Consider the following 25,309-nt stretch of genomic DNA (forward strand, 5'->3'; position numbering starts at 1 on the left):
TGTGACTGATGGAAAAAGAAAAGAAAAGAAAAGAAAAGCACAATGTCAATTTCACTGAACTAAAGCAGTTTGAGAAGCCTCAACAGCGCCCCTGTTCAGTGACACATTGTACTGCGGTGGGAAAATGAGCAGACACTGGATTTGCTCTAACCTGTAAGTGCAGCATTTCATCAAATTTGATTTTACTGGTTGCACTTTGATCCTTGATATCACAATATGGACACATGGTCAGAAAATGTGTAATAAAAAGGTTTATTTAATAGGATTATTCTGTAAAGCTGATTAAAAAAATGCCTTTGTGAAGGGATATTTGTTTAAAAATAGAAATTTTACTTTTTGTGTGCGTTTCTCTTCACAAAAAGTCTTTGTGTAGCAGTAGAATTAAACGCATGTCATCAAAGTAATTTGTAGTCATCCATATGTAACCTAAACATATGAAAAGGGGTAAGTTAAAACCCATTCTGAAACCCTGCTTAATTAGATTTTGTATTATAAGTGCTATGAAGGGATGCACTTTAACAACCTAGTTATCATTTAACAACATTTGTAATGCAATTATATGCAACTTTCCCAGCACAGCAAATGTTTATGGTCAGTCTCCTCTGTACACTGTGTGATCCACAACCATTAACAAGCTCACTCACTGTAAATGGTTGTGGTTAATGGTTCTTCATTCATTTCCTGTATAAACTGCAGCTATTTCAGCTGGGATTGGCACCAGCAACCCTCATGTGGAGGATAAAGCAGTAGACGACGCATGGATGGACGGACACCTTTTGCATCTTCAGACTCCGTAGAATTGACTTTATAGCGCTCTCTGTATCCACCAGGTGGCGTCGCGCGCACGTTCATGGGTGTTGTTGTTGGATCTCAGGCAATAAGTCACTCGCCCAACTTTCAAAGTACTTTTAAAGCATTACAGATGTGGTTGCAGCAGCTTAGTATCATAACCGGGATACATGATCAAATAGGCGCCCCTCTGACCCAATGCCATTTACACACACACACACACACAGTTTGATGCATGATTGTGGCTTAAGCTTTTAGTTTATGATGCCTCACTGCAAACATCCTGGCAATTACACACGGAAATGCCCATCCACCGCAACTGAGCCCGACGCGCCATCTCTGACATCCCTCCTCATGAACATCATCCGCGGAGCAGAGTTCATTGACTCTACCACACAGTGGGCGGATGGAACTCTCTCTCTCTCTCTCTCTCTCCCTCTCTCTCTCTCTCTCTCTCAGTTGAAGTCGTGGAAATAACCAGATCTGCGCCCGGGACAAGCGTCAGGCTTTATTCTAAGGGGAAAGAACATTACCTACTCTGAAGTTCATCCACGGTATTTTTCCAAAGTGTTGTTCACCTGTCGAGGATGGAAAACTGATGGTGAGTTTAAAAGCATTATGTTAAAGTTGTACCAGAGTGTTTGCTGTTCTCAAATTATATTGGCCTACAATTATTTTGTTGATGAATGTCTGTAAAATCTATCTATCTATCTATCTATCTATCTATCTATCTATCTATCTATCTATCTATCTATCTATCTATCTATCTATCTATCTATCTATCTATCTATCTATCTATCTATCTATCTACCTACCTACCTACCTACCTACCTATCTATCTATATATCTATCTATCTATCTATCTATCTATCTATCTATCTATCTAACCCTCCTCTATCACACTTTATCATACCATTAAATATTTTACTAATAAACAGTGTTGGGAAATATTAATATGAGAAGGGAAAGGGGGAAAAAAAAACCTCTTGATTGTTCTTGGCAAAGACGAGAGTGCAAATTATGAGGCACAATGTATAACAGAAGTTAATGGCTGTGACAGTAATTATTAGCCCACACTCCATCTTAGATGACTTCCTGCTTATATAATTGCCAGCATTGTTATTAGATTGTTGTCAATTAGGGATCATCCTGTCCTTTTTGCCTTCTGTAGAGACTGTACACACTCAGTGTGGCCTGGCAATTTGTAGCCCCCATATACACACACACACACACAAAAAGACTGTATCATCAGCTATTTTGCCAACGCCCTGAATGAGCAAGATCCAATCCTGATCCTGGAGTCTAGTCTGTAAGAGGCAGCAAGCATTAGTTGTGAGCACTTAAGAGCCGTGAGTGTGTTGGTCCCTCAGGAGCCTACAGATACTGAGGTGTGATCACTCTGCTTACAGGTATGTTTGAAAGAATGCATTGTTTTAGATTCGACTGATTAGTGGATAGTCATACCAATAACCATGCAGTTGCCGTGTAAGCGTTCCACCGTTTGTGGCGTTGCAGGAGTTGTTGGCCTGTTGGACTCGCGATACACAACCGCTGGGTGTTGTCTAATACTGAGCTACAGCACATGATACTGTACTCTCGCCTTTAACCTATACTGTACAGAACAACTTTTATCTTAATTAATAAAAAAATAATGTGAAGTAATTTCTAAACCTACTGCCTCCATTTAATGCAGGCTACTGTTAATCTAAGGGAAACATATTTCTTATTATCAAATTAAAGCGTGAACAATTTGGCAGCAGACTATTGCAAAAATCAGCTATTTATTCAATAATATTTAAAAATGAAATGCATGGTGTGTGTTTTTTAAATGAGCATTATACATTTATTATTCATACTGGAGTGGCTCTTTATGTCAGCAGTGTTTGACACACACAGCAGGGGCCAGATCCATTGATTTTGAACAACAAATACCAGACCGTGAGAGTCGGTGGAAACGAACGAAGCCATTTTAGGTTACGGTTTTAGGCAAGGCCACGATGCCGACAGGTTGCAGATAAATTGAAGTGGGGCTATTTGAAGTTTCAAAGTGTTGGCTCATATCTCAAGTTGTGTGTGAGTTGGGAACAGAGTGAGAATGATGCATGTCTCTTTGGAGGTTAATCGCTGCCGCTTGACCTCACTGGGTGAACCTGTATTCAAGGTTTTTCAGGAGTTATCAGGTCGCTGTAACACAAGCAAATGCAGTCGCCTATGGTTCTCAACTGTACTATACGTGAGCTTCATATGGTGGTACTTGGAGGAAAATCAGAAATACTGTACTGTATATACCAGGGTAACAACAAAAAGAATTATAATTAATTAAATGATAATTTAGTCACCTTATCTCTCACTCTATCTTAATCTGATTCCACTATACCAGCGTGTGAAGTATTATGTGAGGAAGAGGAGGATGATGAGAGTGCAGATTATCTTCCTGGGAATAAATCTTCCTCGTGTGAAGAGTCCGTAGCTGACGTCGCTCGGCCTATTCACACCTCTGTATTTTAACGCTGTCGATAAACGTGTTACTTTGAGAGCTCAATATTCCCTCAGGTGGTACTTTGAGATCACTGGCCGACAGCTAATTACTGAAGTTGTCTTACTCTTGTACCAGCGCTGTTCCCCTGTATTCACTTTATCAATACATTTGATGGAGAATAAAGATATGAGCTCCATCACTTACTGAATTATGTAAACATAATAGTGCATTGTAACAAAGAGCGACACTAAACCGTCATGATACATTGACTTATCACATTTATTATCTTATTTGAAACAATAAGACTTCAACACTAATACAATTTAAAGCCTATTATTGAATAATATATTGAACTCTGGTCCTTAATGGTTCATATATTGTGCGAAAGATAATGTTCGGAGGATTGCTGTGACGTATTTTAACGTGTAATTCACGACGGTTCGCCCTCTCTGGTCTCACACGAAGGGCTGATACCTGAGTCTGCAAGTGGTTTTCCACAGTGATGGTGTATTCTCCAATTTTTTCTGTCTTCATTCTACAAGCTGCATTATAGAATTTCTCAAATGGGCTACCTTTTGAAGCAACATAGCTCATCCTTAATCAAGTCAAGTCAAGTTATTTATATATCCCAACATCACAAACACAATTGCCTCGAAGGGCTTTACAGTCTGCACAACAAGTGACACACTCTGTGAGGACTCTGTGAGGACTTACAAGGGTTTTTTGTGGAATCCTCACACTATTTGACACTGATTTTAATATAAGATGATTCATATAAGAAGTGTGAATATTGGTTACCAAAGGCTTATGTACTGCATATGACTCACTCAGCAGTTCGGTCAATAGATTTCTGTCACATTCATTGATTTATTCATTGTCTACCGCTTTATCCTCCACGTGAGGGTCGTGGGTCGCTGGAGCCGATCCCAGCTGACACAGGGTGAAATGCGCGGTACATCCCGGACAGGTCGCCAGTCCATCGCAGGGCAAACATACGGAGGCGAACAACCATTCACTCTCTCACATTCACACCTACAGGGAATTTAAGGTGTTCAGTTAATCATACACGGGGAGGATATGCCAGATTTCTATCCAGAAAAGCCCATGTTGAACCGGGGGTCTTTTTGTTGCAAGGCAACAGCGCTAACCACTCGGAGAGTCAAATTAGACAGCGGAGACGATGTGTATCAGTTTTTTTAATAGCAGCCTGCTGTTATCAAGGTTAATCTCCACATGCATTAAAGTAGAGGCACAATAGACTTATTTAGTTCATGTCTGTAGAACATCAGAGCAGCATTCATCTTGTTAGAAGACAGAGCAGCCTAAAGTGCACATTCCTTGTGAAAGTCAGCTTTCTCTAGCTCAAACTATCAGTATCTTCCATGAGCATTAACATCTCCTCCATAGCATGTATACTGTTAAGTGTGATGTAATAGAGTTTCACTTATAGAACTTACAGACCAGGTGACCATCATCAAGAAGGGAGTTCATCTACTGTATATATCTACTGTGTATAAAACTGTTTTGACTTTTGATTATTATGTTTTTTTTGTAAGTGTTTTCTGCCCACCAAGACATTTAAAGCCACAATTAACTGGTTCTAACATTCACCTAAAATTACTTGACAATTACTATAACAATTATCAGTAATGACAGATTTTTTTTTCATTACTGTTATAATATAATTTTTTTTGCCATATTGTATAGTGAAGTCCACCGAACAATGTAATCCTATAAAATTCTATTTTGTACAATATCATAATCTCTTCCCTTAGAATATCGGCACCTACATACAATCTTTGTGATCCAGTCATGGGCAGATTATTCCCAGTCCCAGTCCATCCTGAATGTTCTGATCACGAAAAACACATTTACGGATTAGAGACTGCAGCTGACGTTGTCTGATCCACTACATTATCATAAGCAATTTAAACTATCCACAGCTGTGATATTAACATTGATCATCACATTATTTTCTTTTTTGTAATGGTTAAAATCTTATTTCATGTTACAGCCGCATGAGTAGTGCTTTGAGCAACTCGAGCTCCTCTTGTCCTTATCGTTTTTTTCTCTTTTCTGAGTCCGTCAGTCACGTACACATACAGTACACGTCAGTACAGTCACGAGCAGACATGACGTCAGCATGTATTTGAGTCCAGGGCGGGGGAGGCCAAGTCTGATCATGGTCACAAGAGACGCATTCAGAACACATTTTAATGCCCGGTGTGAACAGTCCACTTTATCCACATGCAATCAGATCACTGATGATGGATATCTATACAACTAGGCCGGGGTTGTTTCTTTCTGTACTCATAAATGCTCTGCCTAAGTATGCTCGATTTGAAAATCACGTGGACGGACGTGTCTTGAAACGCTCTGTTGCTGCTATTACATCACACACATGTGCAACTCATTGCTGAGGGCAGCTGATTGATCAGTGCGTTTGCGATTGATTTCTTGCATCACAGTGCAACGTGTGGAAGTATTCTATTACACTGTTACACTCAGCACAGGCAAAAGAGGGCAGAGATGCCTTGCAGTCTGTAGTGCATTCATATTTAATACTGCATAGGTCTGGCTAACACATCATACCAGTCAGGCCTATTAGTAGAATGGATCTTTCCTTCTCAGAGTCTGAGACAGAGCACTGAGAGAAGCACAGGCTCTTCCCTTTGAGGGATGGAGGAGAGGAGCTAGAGTCTTACCTGAAATTGATCATTGTCATATCAAATCTTAATTTTATCCTCAGAGCAGCAGATAATTAGATCTAATTTTACCACAGCTGGCAGGAATTTATGTGCATGACAGTCATCTCGAGGCTCATTATATCGTGCCACTTCCTGAGATGACGATCTCTGACCAAGAAATTGAACCGCACCCACCCTCCTCGTTGTCAGCAGGACTTTGTTGCCAGAAATACAGACGGTTCGCTGCATTAATTGTCCATTTTGGTTTTCAGTGAAATAATATTTCACGTCAGAACAAGGATTATATCAACCTCTAATCAAAGCTTTATATCTGTGTCCACCCCTCAGGCCTTTCTCATGTTGGAGGCTAGCCGTTCACTCTGAAGGTGCAGGATGAAAAAATGGCACAACTTGTACCGCCAGGTCCAGACAGCTTCCGTCCTTTTACTCGTGAGTCCCTCAATGCCATTGAGAGACGGATCGCTCAGGAGAACGCCAAGAAACCAAAAGGCGAGAAGAAAAAACGCAATGATGAGAATGTGCCCAAGGCCAGCCGTGACCTGGGAACAGGCAAATCGCTCCCTCTCCTGTACAGGGACATCCCTAAAGGCATGGTGTCGACACCGCTGGAGGACCTGGACCCCTTCTACAGTAATCAGAAAGTAGGTTGGTTTCACTTAAAGTGTAAAGACCCAGTGGATGGATTTTGATTAAATCCCATCATGATTAAGAGCAGTTTGATTTTTAATCTACTGTTAATCTCCATTACAGTTTCAGAGAATGAAGAATGAATATGTGTATTTAAATTAAGTAGGCATTTTGCGTGGTTTAATGCTCCTTTTGAGGATAACGAGAAGAGATACCCTGAAATGAAGACTCTCTTGTCCAGGACCGCATACAGCTGTAATGACTGCTGTGATGTCACCTAGCTAGAGGCTTTGAGTCTTATGGCGTTTTTCCACTATATAGTACCGCCTCTCCCCGGCTCGGCTCGACTCTTTGATTGGTTTTCCATCACGGCACGTCTGTATGAAACCGCCGTGACTTTGTTTTATACACGACACACACAAACTAGTGACTAGTGACTTGTAAAGCAGTTGTTTATGATGTTCGACGTGTCATTAGAATCAGTTCATTAAAAAGATTACTTCAGCACATCCTGCATGACCGGAGCACAGACTCTGTCTGACACAGTCTGCCGCCGGCACACCGCTCACGATCGCTGACTTTCAGATGATGAGATTTTAGACATTTCCTTGCTAAATGTTGGAGATTAACCCAAGACAGTCTGGCTGCAGACCTGCACTGTCAGGACCGGAAGTTGATTCAAAGCCTTTCAAAATAAAAGCGAGCATACCGGAAGCACATATTTTTCGTTCCCCATGTTTATTTTTAGGTCTTTATTTTATGTATACAATGTAAATATGTTTATGTGTATCCATGTGTTTAATTAAAGACATTTAAAAAAAACTGTATATCTTTCCAGTTCAACTGGATAAGGTGAAAAAACGCAGGAAAATGTCAAGATAAAAACCAAACAAAATATTGTATAAAAAAAAAGAAAATACAAAACGTTACGACTGCTTCTAGGGTTCTAGTGCAAACTAGATGTACAACTATTGTTATGATCCCCTTAAAACATTATTAGCCTACTCAAAACATGCATTATTTTACTCAAGTATTTTAATTTAATTTAATTTAATTTAATTCGTAAAAAGGACAGCTGTTAGTTTAGTCTGCACTACAAATTCATTTTGAAACAACAAATCTCTGTAAATACACCTTAATGTGTGATGGCATAATGCATCTACACTCCAACCTTTTGCTGACTGACTTTACTTAAAAGAGTACCAGGTACTGTCGCTAATGGAAAAGCAAAATAACCGCGCCGTGCCGTGCCAAGGCGAGTCCAGTCGAGCTAGTGGAAACCTGCCATTAGATGAAAGGAAGACAAGGGGTGCATCAGGATTACAGAAAATGTGATTAGTGACATCAGTGGAGCTACAGGACTAATCTTTTGGTTAGCAATTGTAAGAAACTACAAGATTATGACATTTTGTAGTTTAGTGATTTATAATTAGATATTGCAAGTCAGTCTAATTGAAATATAAAGTAATTACGTCTCTTTTGTCTCCCAGACTTTTATAGTATTAAACAAAGGAAAGACCATCTACCGCTTCAACGCCGCTCCTGCCTTGTACCTCCTGAGTCCTTTCAACCCTCTCAGAAAAATATCAATCAAGATTTTGGTGCACTCATATCCTTTCGTTGAGATATCGATCTGATAAGTGATAAGTGATTCATGATGTCGACATGCCGCCAAATCTCCGAATGCAAATCTTTGGTTTCTAACTATGTTGTTTGAGATATGATAGACGTGTATGTATACAAATGGTGTTTACTCCACAGCAAAGTAATTGACCTCCTTGACTTTAAGCTGCAAATTGTTCAACGTGGTGATCATGTGCACCATCCTTGCCAACTGTGCGTTCATGACACTGAGTAGGCAGCCTGACTGGGCAAAGAATGTGGAGTAAGTTGTCCCCGTGTTGCTCATTGAACCACACACATCACTCACAGTTTGGAAGGCGTGTATATTACTTGATACATTTCATTTTTCCTACAGGTACACATTCACTGCAATCTATACCTCTGAATTCCTCATTAAAGTTTTAGCTCAAGGGTTCTGTATCGGAAAGTTCACGTTTCTGAGAGATCCCTGGAACTGGCTGGATTTCTCTGTCATTATTTTGGCGTAAGTACTTTCAGTTTCAAATTAAAGCAAAAATACATCTGCGTCTCCACATATCAAACGATGAAGCTAGTGTCATTCTATATTTTGACTCATGTATAATTTGAATCGGTCCCACATACAGTACGTCTTTCTATTGACACGCGCTGTTAATCCAAATGTGTCATTGATGGCTAATGATAGCTTCCCTCAAAAATGTACAGTTTTTTATTAAATGTTTGTAGAAAGTGATGAAGCTTGACAAAAATAAGTCACTCACTTATTTGCGATTGTATGGCAGAAAGGAAGAAGCAGATGTTTAGCCACTACTTTGCCAGATGTTTATTCTTTTCATAGACTGTCACCAAAACCTATCATGTTCCAAACTTATAAAAACTCACCATTCACCATCAACTCCAGGTAATGTCCAGAGATTTGGTTCCGACATTCTCCGGATTTTCTCCCGCTGCGTTCTCACATGAGCTCACTCAGACATTAACTGAAGATTATACTGAGGAGACCTGTGGCAGGAGAACATCTGGAGAATGTCATGAGCTCTTGTCATCTGTAGTTAGTCGTTACTCTTGCTATGTAATCTATACTCATCTGATTCTGTGTGTCCTGAAATATACACTGCCTGGCCAAAAAAAAGTGAGCAGTTCAGGGAGCATGAAACATCATTTTCACACATGGATTGGCCACCACAGAGTCCAGACCTTAAAGGAATACTTCACAGATTTGCATTTAGCCTTGTTTTTTCTAGAATAGCGGTAGTATTTTTGAAAAAATTGTGCTTCCCAACCTCAGTTTCCCCTGGGTGGAGAAATATCCTCCTTCTTTTCTTTGTTACGTGCCCACCAGTGACACTTGGTCCTGTTAGCGTAACTGTTAGCAAAGATGGCGGACACTGTTTACATTCTGGGAATGAGTTCCCGCCCCCCTACGAGTGGGTCTTAAAAGTGCGGAATTAGTGTTGCAGTTTCAAGGCTCGGACCAAGTGTCACTGGTGGGCACGCAGATATTTCTCCACTCTCCAATTGGGAAGCACACTTTTTCAAAAATACAACTCCTATTCTAGTAATACAAAGCTAAAAGCAAATCGGTGAAGTATTCATCATAAGTACAAGATCTTGGTGAAAAATGAATGCAACACTGGACGGAAATAAATCTTGTGACATTGCAGAAGCCTATGGAAACAATGCCATAGTGAATGAGTGCCGTAATGAAAGCTAAAGGCGGTCCAACAAAATAGCAGTGTGTGTGTGTGACCCTCTTTATTAGTTGGCGGCACTTTTTTTCCAGCCAGGCAGTGTACATTAATGTTGCTCATTTACAGTTGCACTGTTGACATTGATGATCCATGTGTTGTCTAAGTTGATATGTCATAGTAATTGTACGTTTCCCTGCAGGTATGTAACAGAGTTTGTAAACCTAGGCAATTTTTCAGCTATTCGCATTTTCAGAGTGCTGAGAGCTTTCAAAGCTATTTCAGTTATACCAGGTAAGCCATGGGAGCAAGTGCATGTTAGTCTCTTGCACGTTGCACCTGAACCTCCTCTCCTCCTCCTCCTCCTCCTCCTCCTCCTCCAATGACCTTTCCTCTTGCTACTGTCATGTATGCAAAACGCTCCGTGACCCCACCTGTCTGCCTTCTTATCACAGATATGTCACAGAGTTGTTTGAGCAATCCCACAATCACAGAGACAAAACATTGGCCTCATCTCAAGTGAGAGGCCATTAACACAGTCGTTTGCATATTTACTCTGTGAGATCTGTACCATTATTTGCTTATCTTTTTTTTAAGAATCTGCAAATTTAGCACAGCTATGCCAGACTCTGAACTGCCATTTGCTCTCCATTGCTTGTGGATAATCACGGCATAATATCATGTATCCAGTCCCAGAGGAGTGTCTGCTTATTTGTTTCACATACACAAGTCCATGATCCTAATTTCCTGTCACTTTCCTCTATGTAATTACTACTTTGTGAGTGTCTTGATGAATAGCCTTCATTTTGTAAAAAATTGAGAGCAAAATATTTACAAAAGTTGCTGGCAAATGACTATTTCCCCATGTTTATAATTTTGCTTTAAAGATATATTGTAATTGTAATTTCTGTCATTGATATTTGAGGGGGAAAAAAATGAAAGAATAATAAATGACACTATATCCGGCAGGCCTGAAGACCATCGTTGGCGCGTTGTTCCAGTCAGTAAAGAAGCTTTCCAATGTGATGATCCTTACAGTCTTCTGCTTAAGCGTCTTTGCCCTTATAGGGTTGCAACTATTTATGGGTCATTTAAAGCAAAAGTGTGTAAAGAATCCAAGAAACATTTCATCATATATTGGGACAGACGCCTTCAACTTGACTGAATTCATACTCAATAGCGGTGAGTATTTGTGTCATTTGAGTAAAGCGACGACATAGTCATGACCACGACCTTCCCCTTAAAGAGTATAACTGTGATTTTCTTTCTCTTCCCACCAGAAAATCACTATAAACTTCCAGGAAAGCGAGATCCACTGCTCTGTGGAAATGGCAGTGAAGCTGGGTATGTTTATTCCTTGACTGCTCTGCACACAGGATAGACAACACATGTTTGTATGTTGCATATATTGCATTGTGCCCTCGTGAATAGCCCTCAGTGCTTTACAGACTTTGTCTTTGTTGCAGGCAGTGTCCAGAGGGTTACGTTTGCCTTCGGGTGGGAAAGAACCCCGACTATGGCTACACAAGCTTCGACTCATTCGGTTGGGCCTTCCTTTCTTTGTTTAGACTGATGACACAGGATTACTGGGAATTCCTTTATCAACAGGTAGGCTGAGAAATAAGGAAGAATAGAAGAAGGTTTCTAGACATTATAATACCAATATTACTGCAATATTACCGCAATGCTTTTCAGTTTATTCTTTTTATTATCAAGCTGAATTCAAGGTTGTCAAAAGACCATTAAATGTTCAGGAAAGTTCCTTTAACACCTTCATTTTAACTCATAAAGTCCTGAATGAGTGAGACTTACTGAACTTCCTGGTGATTTTGAGTTCCTATAACAGCATTTCCAATATGTCTGTGCACCAGGCTAACCCATGTGACTTTACTAGTTATATACAGTATAGAGAGCATGTTCTTTGCTGCTAAAGTTAAGATTCAAGCCATTTAATAATTCTACTGCTTACATAACACTTGTTTGACAGATTATTTAAACAAATATGTATAATACTGTTTCTTTGAAAACATACATTTTTAAATCTGTGTGGGTGGAGCTTTTCTTCCTCATCTGGACAGTAATGCACATCCATTCAGGCTGCAGTAGAAACATTGCGGTTCAAGATGGTGGCCGCCATGAAGCAAGCCCCTTGCATAAAGTCCATATAAAAGGCTAAATATAAGGCTACGAAAACCAAACAAGTTTTTTTTTTTTAAAAGCACTTACACTTACGCAAACATGTTTTATAGGTTGTGTATTGAATTTCTGCTTATAAACCTTATCTAAATGTCAAGTCGCTCCATGAAGTAGTCTTGATGGTTCCGTGTAGCTGTGTTTGGGATGAAGCTAATGATGTAAACTTGAGTGATATTATGTGTATTTTCTCCCACAATCCAAAAAAAAAACATGCAGAGGTTGATTGGACGATTAAAAAAATTGCCCATAGGTGTGAATGTGAGAGTGAGTAGACAAATAGTCTTTGGTTATTTTGGTTTGTAAGTGACCCTTTAAAAACATGTATTAACTCATCCATCATACGGGGTGCTGTGTCTATGTCTAAGTCTGCTTTTCAGAATACATAATCGGGCAGTACTTGCTGTGTTAAGGAGGGGCTATGTCAAAGACAAAGCAGTCTCATATTACAATATTGTATTAATGGGAGAGCGTTTTGAGCGGCTTGTTCAAACAACACTGGAGATGAATTGCAGGTGCATCTTGGCCAAAATGAACAAAGATGAGGCCCATTATGACTCAGGCAAACACCGTGTGAATGCCCTCAATGAAAAGGCCAATGCTTAGCTTTTGTAACATGAAGACGGAAAGCAAACAGAAGTCCAATGAGCAAATATTGTGTGTGTGTGTGTGTGTTATTACCCTGTTTATGTGTCAGCATGGTCAGATTTTGGAACAGTGATAATTGGTATTTTAATGTTTTGTTTTGTTTTGACTTTGGTAGACAACATATTCAAACCAAGAGTCGACTGCATATGATATAGAAACATGATATAACTGCACATATTTACCCCAATCCTTGTTATCTCACAAACTGAGTTGCATTTACTGTCAGTAACGACCTGGACACTTGACCATAATCTGACCTGAGGGTGACAATAGCATGATATATGTCTGCTTAATTATGTACTGTATGTGTGATATACTGAGCACACCAAACAGGTGGACAAACAGATAGTTTACCAAACAAATAGCTTACTAGAGCTTGCACGAGTCATTACAAATCATCTGCTCAGACCAGATTGTTTGTGTTTTTTCCAGACGTTGCGAGCAGCAGGGAAGCCGTACATGTTGTTCTTTGTGCTGGTGATATTCCTTGGTTCCTTCTACCTGATCAACCTTATCTTGGCTGTAGTAGCCATGGCCTACGAGGAGCAGAGCCAAGCCACCATTAAAGAGGCTAAGGAGAAGGAGGAGGAGTATCAGGCCATGCTGGAGCAGCTGAAACAACAGCAAGAGGATAATCAGGTGCACAGAGGCTGCCTATATATGTTATTATTTTCACATCATAGCACTCACGGCACCTTTTACCAACGCTGTTTATATAATTAGGATTTCATACATCATAGTATACAGTATGTTTGGTGTATGCGTTCTACAAATAACACTCTTTTGTCTTCTTGTCTAGGTTTTTGTAGCGCAATTGAACATTTTCTGGCTTGGTGCAACGTTTAAAGATACGCGCGTACTGATAGCAAACAGATTAGAAATGTGTCACTGATCGACAATAGAATATCTAATGCAGTCAGGACATGTGTTCCCCACAGTGTCAGAAAAAAGCAAAGCAATGGGACACATTTATTCCAAATGCTCAACTCCGCTGACCTCTCTTTCCTCTCTTTTAGGCAGCAGCAACTGTAGCTGCGACTGACACTGGGCAGGCCAGTGACAAAGCTGGCGGCACTGAGAGCTCCTCTGAAACCTCCAAGCTCAGTTCTAAAAGTGCCAAGGAGAGACGCAACAGGCGGAAAAAAAGAAAGGAGGAGGAGGGCAAAGGGGCTGATGAGAAATTCCCCAAATCGGAGTCGCAGGACAGTATAAAGAAGGCTCGCTGCCGCTTCTCTGTGGATGCAAACCTGCTCAACTACAACATGAAAAGCTCCCCTGCACATCAGGTTCGTTGCAATCACTGTGTTCACGAACACTATTCAGTACATGTAAATGCTCACCACGCTTTTTTGCTCATTTTCCTCATCCTTCATGAGTTGCTAACTCATTTTGTGATCCCATTCATGCCATGAAATTAGGCTTAATACAATATTTTGATTAACTGCTATCACCATGACAATTTATTTTCTATCATCATCATCATCATCATCTTCATCGGTATCGTCACCAGCATCATCAACATCGTTATCTTCTTCACTGTCCTCATCAGCCTCTATTCTTGTCACGGATGAACATCATCAAGATGCATTTTTCATTTTCCGTCATACAGCGTTTGTCATCAATACGATGATGATCTTCATCAGCATCCTAATCTTAATCTTCATCATGATCATCCACTTTATCATTGTAAGTCATGATAATTTGCAATGTCTTTTAATTGCTCACCATCTATTATCATCATCATCATCATCACCATCCTCATCATTTTGCTTTTGTCCTCGCTTCATCACAGAAATCACTCTTTCTTTTTCGTTTGCTCAGTCAGTCGTCGTCATCCCCGTCCATGCTTCTATACAAACAGCACGTGTCGTGTACCCACTGAAGAGTATACTTCTTTTCTAGTCCTTTCTGAGTTTTCGTGGACCGCCGTTCTCACCGAGACGGAACAGCAGGACCAGCCTTTTCAGTTTTCGAAGCCAAACACAGGACGTAGGATCGGAGAATGAGTTTGCCGACGATGAGAACAGTATTTTTGAGGACAACCTGAATCAGCGAGGCTCTGTTTTTCTTCCCCGAGCGTTTGAGCGACGAAGCAGCAGCATGAGCCAGTGCAGCTTCTTGTCACATCTCCTTTTTCCAGCCAGCGGGATCAAGCACAGCTCAGTAGACTGTAATGGGGTAGTGTCCCTGGTGGGTGGGAATTCTCTGCCATCATCACCTGTGAGGCGCCACCTGCCTAAAGTGACAGTGGATATGGCTTCCATCACAGACAATGTAAGAAAGGGTTGTCAAGTGCAGGTGGCCCTGTTTTTATTTGCATATTGTAGCCTTGGTTTCATTGTTTCTCTCTCTCTCTCTCTCTCTGTCTGTCGTTTTCTTGTCTGAGTCACACTTTTAAGAACAAGAAATCACATAGGTGATACTGTACTCGACATTAGTGCTAATCACTTTTCAAACCACAATGGTTTAAATTGATTTCTGTGTTCCACGCAGCCATTCGATTCAGTTTATTTGTTTAATTTAGTGTTGTAGTGTTTTTGCTGATGCCCTTTCATGCAGGGGCCATTGTAATTGTAATTCTTCGCAGTGGTGCATTTAGTTCTAATGTGCATTCAGACAAATAAAAACAGCTTTTTGCCATTGCACCTTTGTTTCCCAGCCCATTATGACTGCTGTGGCTTCTGACCATGAGACCAGGACTGACATTATCGTGCCAAGTTGTCACAGAGACATTCATAGTATAAAAAAAAATATCCTTATGTAATCAAGTAGTACAGTGGTGTGCACCCATTGTAATGTGTTTTGTTATTTTCTTTCACAAAGTTGGGTCTGTAACTATCATCTCTACCCTTCAGGCTGATACCACTGATGCAGAGTACAGACAGGCCAGTGGAGGAGCAAACCAGGAGTATATGGACTTCCTTGATGGCCCAGAGGCCAGACAGAGAGCTCTTAGCACAGCTAGTGTCATTACCAGCACAATGGAGGGTGGGTATTCTGCACCGACCGTGGCATACATATTTGCATCATGGATATTTAATGTTAGTTTTTTTGTCCATTTGTGCATCAGAGCTTGAAGAGTCGAGGCAGAAGTGTCCTGCTTGCTGGAACAAGTTTGCCCACACTTTCCTCATCTGGGAATGCTGTCCAGCATGGCTGAAGATCAAGAAGCTGGTTAAACTAATTGTGATGGACCCGTTTGCAGACCTCACCATCACCATATGCATCGTACTTAACACGTTGTTTATGGCAATGGAGCATTATCCAATGACTGGGCGTTTCTCCTCTATGCTGAAAGTGGGAAATCAGGTCAGTGGACTGTAGTGTGTATGTAAACGTCAATGTTATTTAGCAAAATAGGTATTGTGTTTATTAATGGCCAATTCCTGTCTTTAATGAAGGTTTTCACTGGTATATTCACTGCGGAAATGGTCCTCAAGATCATTGCGCTGGATCCATACCATTACTTCCAGGAGAGGTGGAATATTTTTGACGGAATCATTGTCTGTTTAAGCATGATGGAGCTTTGTTTGGAAAAAGTGGGTGGCATGTCTGTTCTGAGATCGTTCCGACTGGTGAGTGTAGATGTCTCATTTCCAATATTCGTGACGGCGTATTAAGTGCGGAAACATGATATAATTTGTTTTCTCTTTACAGCTGAGAGTATTCAAGTTGGCCAAATCATGGCCCACTCTAAACACACTAATCAAAATAATTGGCAATTCAGTGGGGGCTTTGGGCAACCTGACCCTGGTTCTGGCTATCATCGTCTTTATCTTTGCCGTGGTGGGCATGCAGCTGTTTGGAAAAAAATACAATGACTGTGTGTGTAAAATCTCACCCAGCTGCACTCTGCCCCGATGGCACATGAGTGACTTCTTCCATTCATTCCTCATTGTGTTCCGAGTGCTTTGTGGAGAGTGGATAGAGACCATGTGGGACTGTATGGAGGTGGCTGGGACGCCCATGTGCATCATTGTCTACATGATGGTCATGGTTATTGGAAACCTTGTGGTACATCACTATCTCTTTTTGTCATTTCATGAGTCCATTAACACACTCTTAGAAAATGATAATGAGGGATGTAAGAAAAGCCCCTAGACACAGATTTATAGCTGCATGTGTTGTTATCATCAGTCTTGTGCTAAGCATTGTTATTATCTACCAGGTGCTGAACCTGTTCCTGGCCTTGCTGCTGAGTTCCTTTAGTGCCGACAACCTGGCAGCGACAGAGGATGACAGGGATACGAACAATCTGAAGATTGCCATTGCCCGGATTCACAGAGGAATCGCTTTTGCCAAGTCCATACTCCGCAGCAGCTGCAACAGTGTCTGTCTCCGGAACAAGAAGAAAAGGAAGGCTGAGGACAAATCGCTTGATGAGCTTCAGAAACCTTTTGGACCAAACGGTGTCCCCGACCACACCATCAAAGACTTTCCAAAGAATGGCAATGGGGATGTGACTGGAGTGGACAAGACTGGAGACAAGTATATAGTCAGCAGCAAGAGTGATGATTCTATAATGTCTTTCATCAACAATCCGAGTCTGACTATCACGGTTCCTATTGCTGTGGGGGAGTCTGACTTTGAAAACCTCAACACGGAGGACTTCAGCAGTGCCTCTTCTGAACCAGCAGGATTCCATATGGTGAGGATGCTCTTGTGGACTGGTGTGATCGATCTTTTCGCCTTGACTGTAAGTGATAATAAACCCTTGAAACCAAGTCCGTCGCAGGCAGACTAATGTCCATAATGTGCGACGCATGACTAAGGATTTTAGTGTTTCAGTAGTGGCTTTGAAACGTGACAAAAAGCTATAAGCGTGCAACGTGATGTTTCCCTTAAAGACCCCATTTACCATGACACTTTAGTGAGGAGAGGCCTTATGTAAGGAAATACTGGCATGCAGATTACAGTACAGTGTGTGCCATTTAAGTCTGAGTGCTGGTGAGCGAAAACCCTCCTCTTACCCTGAAAAGTGGGGAAAAGTGCCCACATAAATTGTTGCAGTGTTATATTTTTCTTAATGTACTTAATTTAAAACACTTGCCAAATATTTCACGGCTCATTTACATTGTGTTTTTATACTGAATCAGTGAAAGTACATTCTTCCCTTAGTTTTATTTTAAAACAATTTATTTTTCAATCTTTATGGCATTGTTATACCAAATATATTTGCGATGCGTCCTCCAACAAGGATACCTATAATTCACAAATGATCTTCACGGTGAATCACCATGAATTTGTGATGTTCATATTTCATAATTCACAAATAGTTATTATAATAATAATAATAATAATAATAATATTCGGTTTCATAATGCTAATTTAGCATGAGGCCCTCCTGACAGAGACTGTACGGATGGTAACACAAACACATTGACTTCAGTGCTCACAGTAACATGCTTACATCATTCTCTGCACTGCATTAGCCGGTCCCAGGACAGATCAGTGCTCCTGCATTCTCCAGTAAGGCATTCGAGCTGTTCTCATCAACAGCTATTAGCAGACACACCCTGTAGAAAGCCATACAACAACTGGCTGGAGGAGAGAACATGTGGCCTTTTATGTTTCATACAGAAAGTAGTTGTGTTGATATGTAATAGATTTGTAAAATGTTGTTATAGCTATTATTCAATTATATATATATGTATATATGTATATATGTATTGATTCAAACTTGAACTATTTGTATGTCAATAATAATAAGTGTTGTCCCAAGTAACATAAATAATCGCGAGATGGAGTGCATTAAATGTGTCTTCTCTTTGTTTTTGTTTACATTTGCAATGACTCTGTTGTACCTCTCTTCTAAGACTAGCTTTATGTAAATTTCTTCCACAGACTGCAGATGACGACGGGCAGCTCAGCTCCTCAGAGGGCAGCACAGTGGATGGTTTGCCACCCGGGGAAGGCAGAGAGTCCATTGACTTTGAACTTGAAGAATCTATGGATCCTGACGGCTGCTTTCCTGAAGGTGAACACTGCCACAGCTGCTGCCACTGCTGAGCCTGCCATAACCTTTCAGTGCAAACAAAGCCAATCAGTTCCACGCGAATTCTGCTGCTCAAAAAAGTGTTGCAGAGTTGTTCAGCAGTTTAACAGGATTCACAGAACCTGTTTTCAGATTCGAAAACATCCTTTCTGTTCACGAAGGCCAAACAGGGGCACAGTAATAACATCAACAACAACAAAAGTCCCCCAAAGTTACACACTGCAGCATTAACCAGGTGTCATGACTAAATCACCATCTCTCTCTTGTCTTGATGCAGACTGCGTGCAGAAGTTCCAGTGCTGTCAGGTGAATGTGGAGGTGGGATGGTGGAAGGTGTGGTGGACGCTAAGAAAGACCTGTTTCCGGATAGTGGAGCACAACTGGTTTGAGAGCTTCATCATCTTCATGATCCTGCTCAGCAGTGGAGCACTGGTCAGTCTCTGTGGGGATAATTCAGTTACACAACGTTATACATTTACCTCAACAAATGGGAAACAACAGTTCCCATCACTGAGCAGCACCAACATAAGCTGTTTTCTGAGATTCTGCAAAAGGGGCTGTATGTGTGAACGAAATGTCTGCAGAGGTTGCTCCGGATATCCTCCAAAAAATTCTCTTGCAGGCTGCCATGTGTAATCTCCACTTAATGTCCAAGTCAGCTCATGTGAGAACGCAGTGGAGTATATGTCTGAAAATGACTACAGATACATACCAAAACTAGAAATTGATACCTCAAGACATGCCAACACTAAAATCCAGCTATTTTTCTGGATTCATACCAACTTTCATCTGTTTTATGAATGTGTTTTTTAAAAAAAAATTCATATTGTGAAAATCCCACAGTGTTGAGAAAAGGGAAATTCCTTTATCAACCTCCCTAAATTTGATCTCTTCCTAAAAAGGCATGGGTTCTTCCTTTGCCTCTTCTACAAACCTAAGAAGAAAGAATTTAACCTCTTCGGCAGAAGTATGTCTCACAAACACTGACAAATAGAAAAATGGACTTTATGACAGCAGCTAAGTTTGTTAGCATCGTACCTCGAACCAAACATTAGCACTAAATGACATTTGCATCCTTTTTTATTTGCATCCTTTTTTTTACTTTCAGGCATTTGAAGATGTCTACATTGAGAAGAGGAAGACCATAAAAACTGTGTTGGAGTTTGCAGACAAAATCTTCACCTACATCTTCATTCTCGAGATGTTATTGAAGTGGGTGGCGTATGGATTTGCCAAATACTTCACTAATGCCTGGTGCTGGTTGGACTTCCTCATTGTTGATGTAGGTTTTGCTCACAGGTTTTTTGTCCCATCCAAAAACAACATTGCAGTTACATGATCTGTCTGTTCTGCTTCTTGTCATCTGTGCATTCATTCCAGGTGTCATTGGTCAGCCTGGTGGCCACTGCTATGGGATATTCTGATCTCGGTCCCATCAAGTCTTTGAGAACCCTGCGAGCTTTGAGGCCTCTGAGAGCGTTGTCGCGGTTTGAGGGCATGAGGGTAAGTAAGGATTGGTTTCCTCAATCTATTCTAGGTCATGGTGCACTGCCTTCTGTTGGCTCACTGCACTGACACAGATTAATCCAGAAGAGCAGCAGCAGATGCCCCCCAAAATGTGCCGCATCTGCGTTAAGCATTCCTCTTCTTTCATGTTCCTGCAGCTATTAAAGGTGTAATATGTAAAATATATACTACAGCAAACATAATTCATTTAGCTGAAGTTCCCCATTTCGCTTCCCTGTCCAGAGAAAAGTATCCACAGTATCCGGCCCCTTGTTTTCTTTTCAGGTGTTGGTGATAAATAGCTTAATAAATAAATTGAAAAATTATAATTTTTATTTGGGTGATACTGACTTCTAATTATCCAGTAGAGTGTCTGATTGGGATGCACAAATATAAATATATTAACCTCACACGTTACCCCACCACGTGATCTCTGGCGCCCTCCTAAGGGGGGCTTGGACCCCAGGTTGGGAACCATGGCTTTAAAACATGTAGACATATACTGGAGCATACTGAACTATGCCTTATTTTAATTATTTCCCCGGCTTTACCATGCAGTCATCATTTTTATCAGAGCTCTCTGATGAGCCGATGGTGATTTTCCTTCTCTTTCCATTGCATACTGTGTTGTGTATCACTTGCAGGCTACATTCTGAGGGCTCTGCACATTGTTTTTCTTTGTGTGTGTGTGTGTGTGTGGACGTGCAGGTGGTTGTTAACGCCCTGCTCGGCGCCATTCCTTCCATCTTCAATGTGCTGCTGGTATGTCTCATATTCTGGCTCATCTTCAGCATCATGGGCGTCAACTTATTTGCGGGGAAGTACTACTACTGTACTAACAAAACCTCAGATGAGCCTCTCCCTACGTCACTGGTCAAAAACGTGACGGATTGCAAAGCACAGCCGGGGACTCGCTGGAGACTTCACAAAATCAACTTTGACAATGTTGGAGCCGGTTATCTCGCACTGCTGCAAGTGGTAAGCGATTTAATCGTTTCGTTTGCAAACGTGCATTTTGATAAATTTGTGAAAGGTTGGAAATGATTCTCATGATTAAAGGGATAGTATAATATATCTGTTGTTTATTTCTGTAAAGGCTACATTCAAGGGCTGGATGGAAATCATGTTTGCTGCCGTGGACTCGCAAGCAAATGTAATTTCACATTTTCATTTATTGTTCTTTCTGTTAAATGAAACATCGTATTGTGACATTGACATGGCACATTGCATCACTAGTGTACAGGGCTTTGTGAAAGCTAAGTAATCTTAATGTGAAATGTTTCAGTTATGAAACACGTAGCTGTTTGATGAGTTATTGGTGTGATTATTTGTCTAGTTTAGCTCCACCAGAGCTCTTTTCAAGAACTGTTTGCTTCCTCCAGAATTTAGGGAACTATAAAATCACACCTGCATTTATTTATTTAACCAGGAAAATCCCCTTGTTTTCCAAGGAAGTCCTGGCCAAGATAGACAGCAGCAAACACTCAACACAGTTACACATTTACACAGTTAAAACACAAGCAGAAGACAAAAAAACCAGAATAACATTTACAAGCAGATTATGAGAAACAATTGCATGTAGTGGAGTACTAACTACCAACTGAATGATATTAATTTGTCCACTTTCTGTCACCGTTATAGCAAGAAGAGCAACCTGAGTATGAGATCAACCTGATTATGTACCTGTATTTTGTTGTGTTCATCATATTTGGGGCCTTCTTCACACTGAATCTCTTTATTGGTGTCATCATAGACAATTTCAATCAGCAGAAGAAAAAGATGAGTATCAAATCGGCTGCCAAATACATTTATATATATATAAACTTTTCCTGTGATTTAACATTCCTCTCGTGCCCTCTTTACTTTGGAGGTCAGGACATCTTCATGACTGAGGAACAGAAGAAATACTATAATGCCATGAAAAAGCTGGGCTCAAAGAAACCACAAAAACCTATTCCGAGACCATCAGTATGTCACTGTATTCATGACTTCAAGTTTGCATCACTGATCTATAGTAATGTCGCGGCATCTGAAATTCATTTTCTGTTCCTCTGCCACACTGATACCTGTTTCAGAACAAGATTCAAGCGTACATCTTTGACTTCACAACAAAACAGGCGTTTGATATTGTAATAATGGTTCTGATATGGCTCAACATGGTCGCAATGATGGTGGAAACCGACGATCAGTCAGACGAAATGGAAGACATTCTCTACTACATAAACATCGTATTCATTTCCATCTTCACTGGAGAGTGTTTGTTGAAGATGATCTCTCTCCGCCATTACTTTTTCACCAACGGCTGGAATATCTTCGATTTCATCGTCGTCATTCTCTCCATCATTGGTATGTCTCATCATTCAGTTTGTCAGTATACATGTTTTGTATGTAGTTTTTGTTTTGTTTTGTTTTGTTTAAAATATGCTGCTTTCTTCCCTTAGGTATGTTTCTTGCTGACCTGATAGAAAAGTATTTCGTTTCGCCGACACTGTTCCGAGTCATCCGACTGGCTCGGATCGGCCGAGTCCTCCGCCTGATTAAAAGCGCCAAAGGAATCCGCACACTTTTGTTTGCTTTGATGATGTCACTTCCTGCCCTGTTTAACATTGGTCTCCTGCTCTTCTTGGTGATGTTTATCTACGCTATCTTTGCCATGTCAAACTTTGCTTACGTCAAAAGGGAGGCGGGCATTGATGACCTCTTCAATTTTGAGACGTTTGGCAACAGCATGATCTGCTTGTTCCAGATCACCACCTCGGCAGGGTGGGATGGCCTCCTTTCTCCCCTTCTCAACAAAAACAAAGATGATTGTGACCCTACTAAGGAGCATCCTGGCAGTTCTGTTGTAGGAGACTGTGGAAACCCTCCTGTGGCGATTGCTTTCTTTGTTAGCTACATCATCATCTGTTTCCTGATTGTGGTGAATATGTACATTGCAGTCATCCTGGAAAACTTCAGCGTGGCCACCGAGGAGAGCGCGGACCCACTAAGCGAGGATGATTTCGAAATGTTTTATGAGGTATGGGAAAGGTTTGATCCTCATGCGACACAGTTCATGGAGTACAACAAGCTGGCAGAATTTGCAGATGCTTTGGAGCCGCCGTTACGCATAGCCATGCCTAACCGGCTTGAACTGATCGCCATGGATCTACCCATGGTGAGTGGCGAACGCATTCACTGCTTGGATATCCTGTTCGCATTCACTAAACGTGTTTTAGGGGAGGGTGGCGAGATGGATGTCCTCAGGGGGCAGATGGAGGAGCGCTTCATGGCCTCCAACCCTTCCAAGGTGTCCTACGAGCCCATCACTACCACCTTACGTCGCAAACAGGAGGACATGTCAGCCGTCGTCATCCAGCGAGCTTTCAGGCACTATATTAAGGCAATTGCGGCCGGCAAGCGTTCAGACACATCCTATGATGTCGTCCAAAAGGATAAAGCACTCATTGACAACGAGATTGTCGTCAAGGACGATCTAAAAAAAAATCAAGACACTCATCAGAGTGAACTAGCACCTTCAACTGCCTCTCAGTCGTCATGTAACAGTGTGACAACAAATGGAAAAAACAAATATGAAAAGGACAAAAGTGAAAAGGAGGTTGTGGGCAAAGATGTCCGAGACCAAGATGAATAAACAAATCTTGGCGATGCAACAAAGACATTTTAATGAATGACAAAAAAAAAAATGTTTACAACATTTAAAAAGTGACTAAGTCGTCTTCTGGCCTCTCTTCCGTCCTCAGTGTGGATATCTATGCCAAAGTGACCATGCTTACTTGAGGTTTAGGTGCCTAAATGTAAAAGTTGCTCATTCAGGCTGTAAAGGGACAACTTTGGCTGCGTTCAAGAGCCAGGCGAACTGTTTGTAATGATGGGCAACTTTTCTCAAAGTGTTCTGAGAGACACGTTAGTTATCGCTTTGACTTCTACTGCAGCTAGTTCTGCTTTCATGTGTCTCGGATTACTGTTATATCACTCACTGTTTTATTACTTTAAGAACTCCTAGCTTATTTAATTGACTTTTTATACACTTTTTTTACTCTTCAAAAGGGTCGTTCTGTCAGGGGGTGATCTTTAGCGTGAGAAGGATTGCTTTAAGGCTCGCAATCTTAGAGACACCGTCGGAATTGTCCCAGACCTGCATGGACGGTTTCTTGGTGATTGTGCATGTTCATGTTCTGTTTTCCGTCTGGCTCGCTCCATGTCCATCAAGCCTCACGAAACCGACCTGCAGGACGTTTTTACACAAAATGGCCGATAGCCTTCGTCTGTGGTCCACATGAATCCAGTCATACTCACGGACGGTATATTTGAGTATCGGTGTCAGAGCAGCAGAAATACTTTGCACATTCATCATTCATGTAAATGAGTGCTATTTTTCTTATGATTTTGGTTATTATGCACATACTTTTTTCTTTTTTTTTTATCATTAATGTGCTGAAAGTTGAATCTTTAAGAAAAAAGCCTTCGCTGTTGACAAACTTTCAGTGAACCTGTTAGAAGTTATCTCGCTTAACCACAAACCTTTGGCAGTTTGCTTGGCAGGAGGTAAATCATTGGTAAAATTGTCTATTTGTCCTCCAGGTCTCTACTTTTCCCATCTTTTTTTTTTTTTTTTTGATGATGTATTTTGCAAGGATTGTGAAATTATGGAATTTGTAGAACATTATTGCAGTTGTATTCCATGTGATATAAAAGCAGATGTATTCCGTGTTCTGCTCAATTGTTCTTTAAGGACAATTAAGACTAGGTCACCTGAATACTGTTATCTGGAAATAGAAAGTTAACGTTTTATGTTTTAGTGGGCTTTGTAAAATATTTTTACACAGCTTACCTCTCAATCCTCATCACTATAAATATCTAAATTGGATGAAAGACGGCATGAAATATTCTGAATGATTATCTTAAGGACATGGCGTCACACATCTCATATGCCCTTGGCTGTTTTCTACTTCTGTTTACATTTTTCAAGGGCATTTAGGTGTGTTACTTTTGCTATTTCTTCCCATGACCTCCAACCAAAAGCTCCATCTGTTGTTCCATGTTATAAAGGTATAGCTCCATTAATATGAGT

The 25,309-nt window shown here is 40.8% G+C and overlaps 1 protein-coding gene across 3 annotated transcripts; it reads left to right on the forward strand.

The window, feature by feature from the left end:
* The first annotated feature begins 1,047 nt into the window (after window positions 1-1,047).
* scn1laa (sodium channel, voltage-gated, type I-like, alpha) lies at window positions 1,048-24,954 on the forward strand. 3 transcript variants are annotated; one of them, XM_058622831.1, is made up of 27 exons: window positions 1,048-1,390; window positions 6,304-6,617; window positions 8,094-8,212; window positions 8,399-8,488; window positions 8,582-8,710; window positions 10,096-10,187; window positions 10,863-11,075; window positions 11,174-11,237; window positions 11,360-11,501; window positions 13,167-13,373; window positions 13,751-14,020; window positions 14,637-15,008; window positions 15,590-15,722; window positions 15,805-16,043; window positions 16,136-16,309; window positions 16,392-16,748; window positions 16,903-17,382; window positions 18,579-18,711; window positions 19,007-19,161; window positions 19,838-20,011; window positions 20,110-20,232; window positions 20,944-21,213; window positions 21,332-21,388; window positions 21,877-22,014; window positions 22,099-22,203; window positions 22,311-22,581; window positions 22,677-24,954. In XM_058622831.1, exons 2-27 carry the CDS (start codon window positions 6,357-6,359, stop codon window positions 23,867-23,869), a joined length of 5,961 nt encoding a protein of 1,986 aa, XP_058478814.1. In that variant the 5' UTR covers window positions 1,048-1,390; window positions 6,304-6,356; the 3' UTR covers window positions 23,870-24,954. The 3 variants fall into 3 exon arrangements, with proteins under 3 accessions (XP_058478814.1, XP_058478816.1, XP_058478815.1); XM_058622832.1 differs by lacking the exon at window positions 1,048-1,390 and adding an exon at window positions 2,119-2,198; XM_058622833.1 differs by lacking the exon at window positions 14,637-15,008 and having other exon boundaries at window positions 1,052-1,390.
* The last annotated feature ends 355 nt before the right edge of the window (window positions 24,955-25,309 follow it).

Source organism: Solea solea, chromosome 2 (assembly GCF_958295425.1).
Source record: "Solea solea chromosome 2, fSolSol10.1, whole genome shotgun sequence".
NCBI lineage: Eukaryota > Metazoa > Chordata > Actinopteri > Pleuronectiformes > Soleidae > Solea > Solea solea.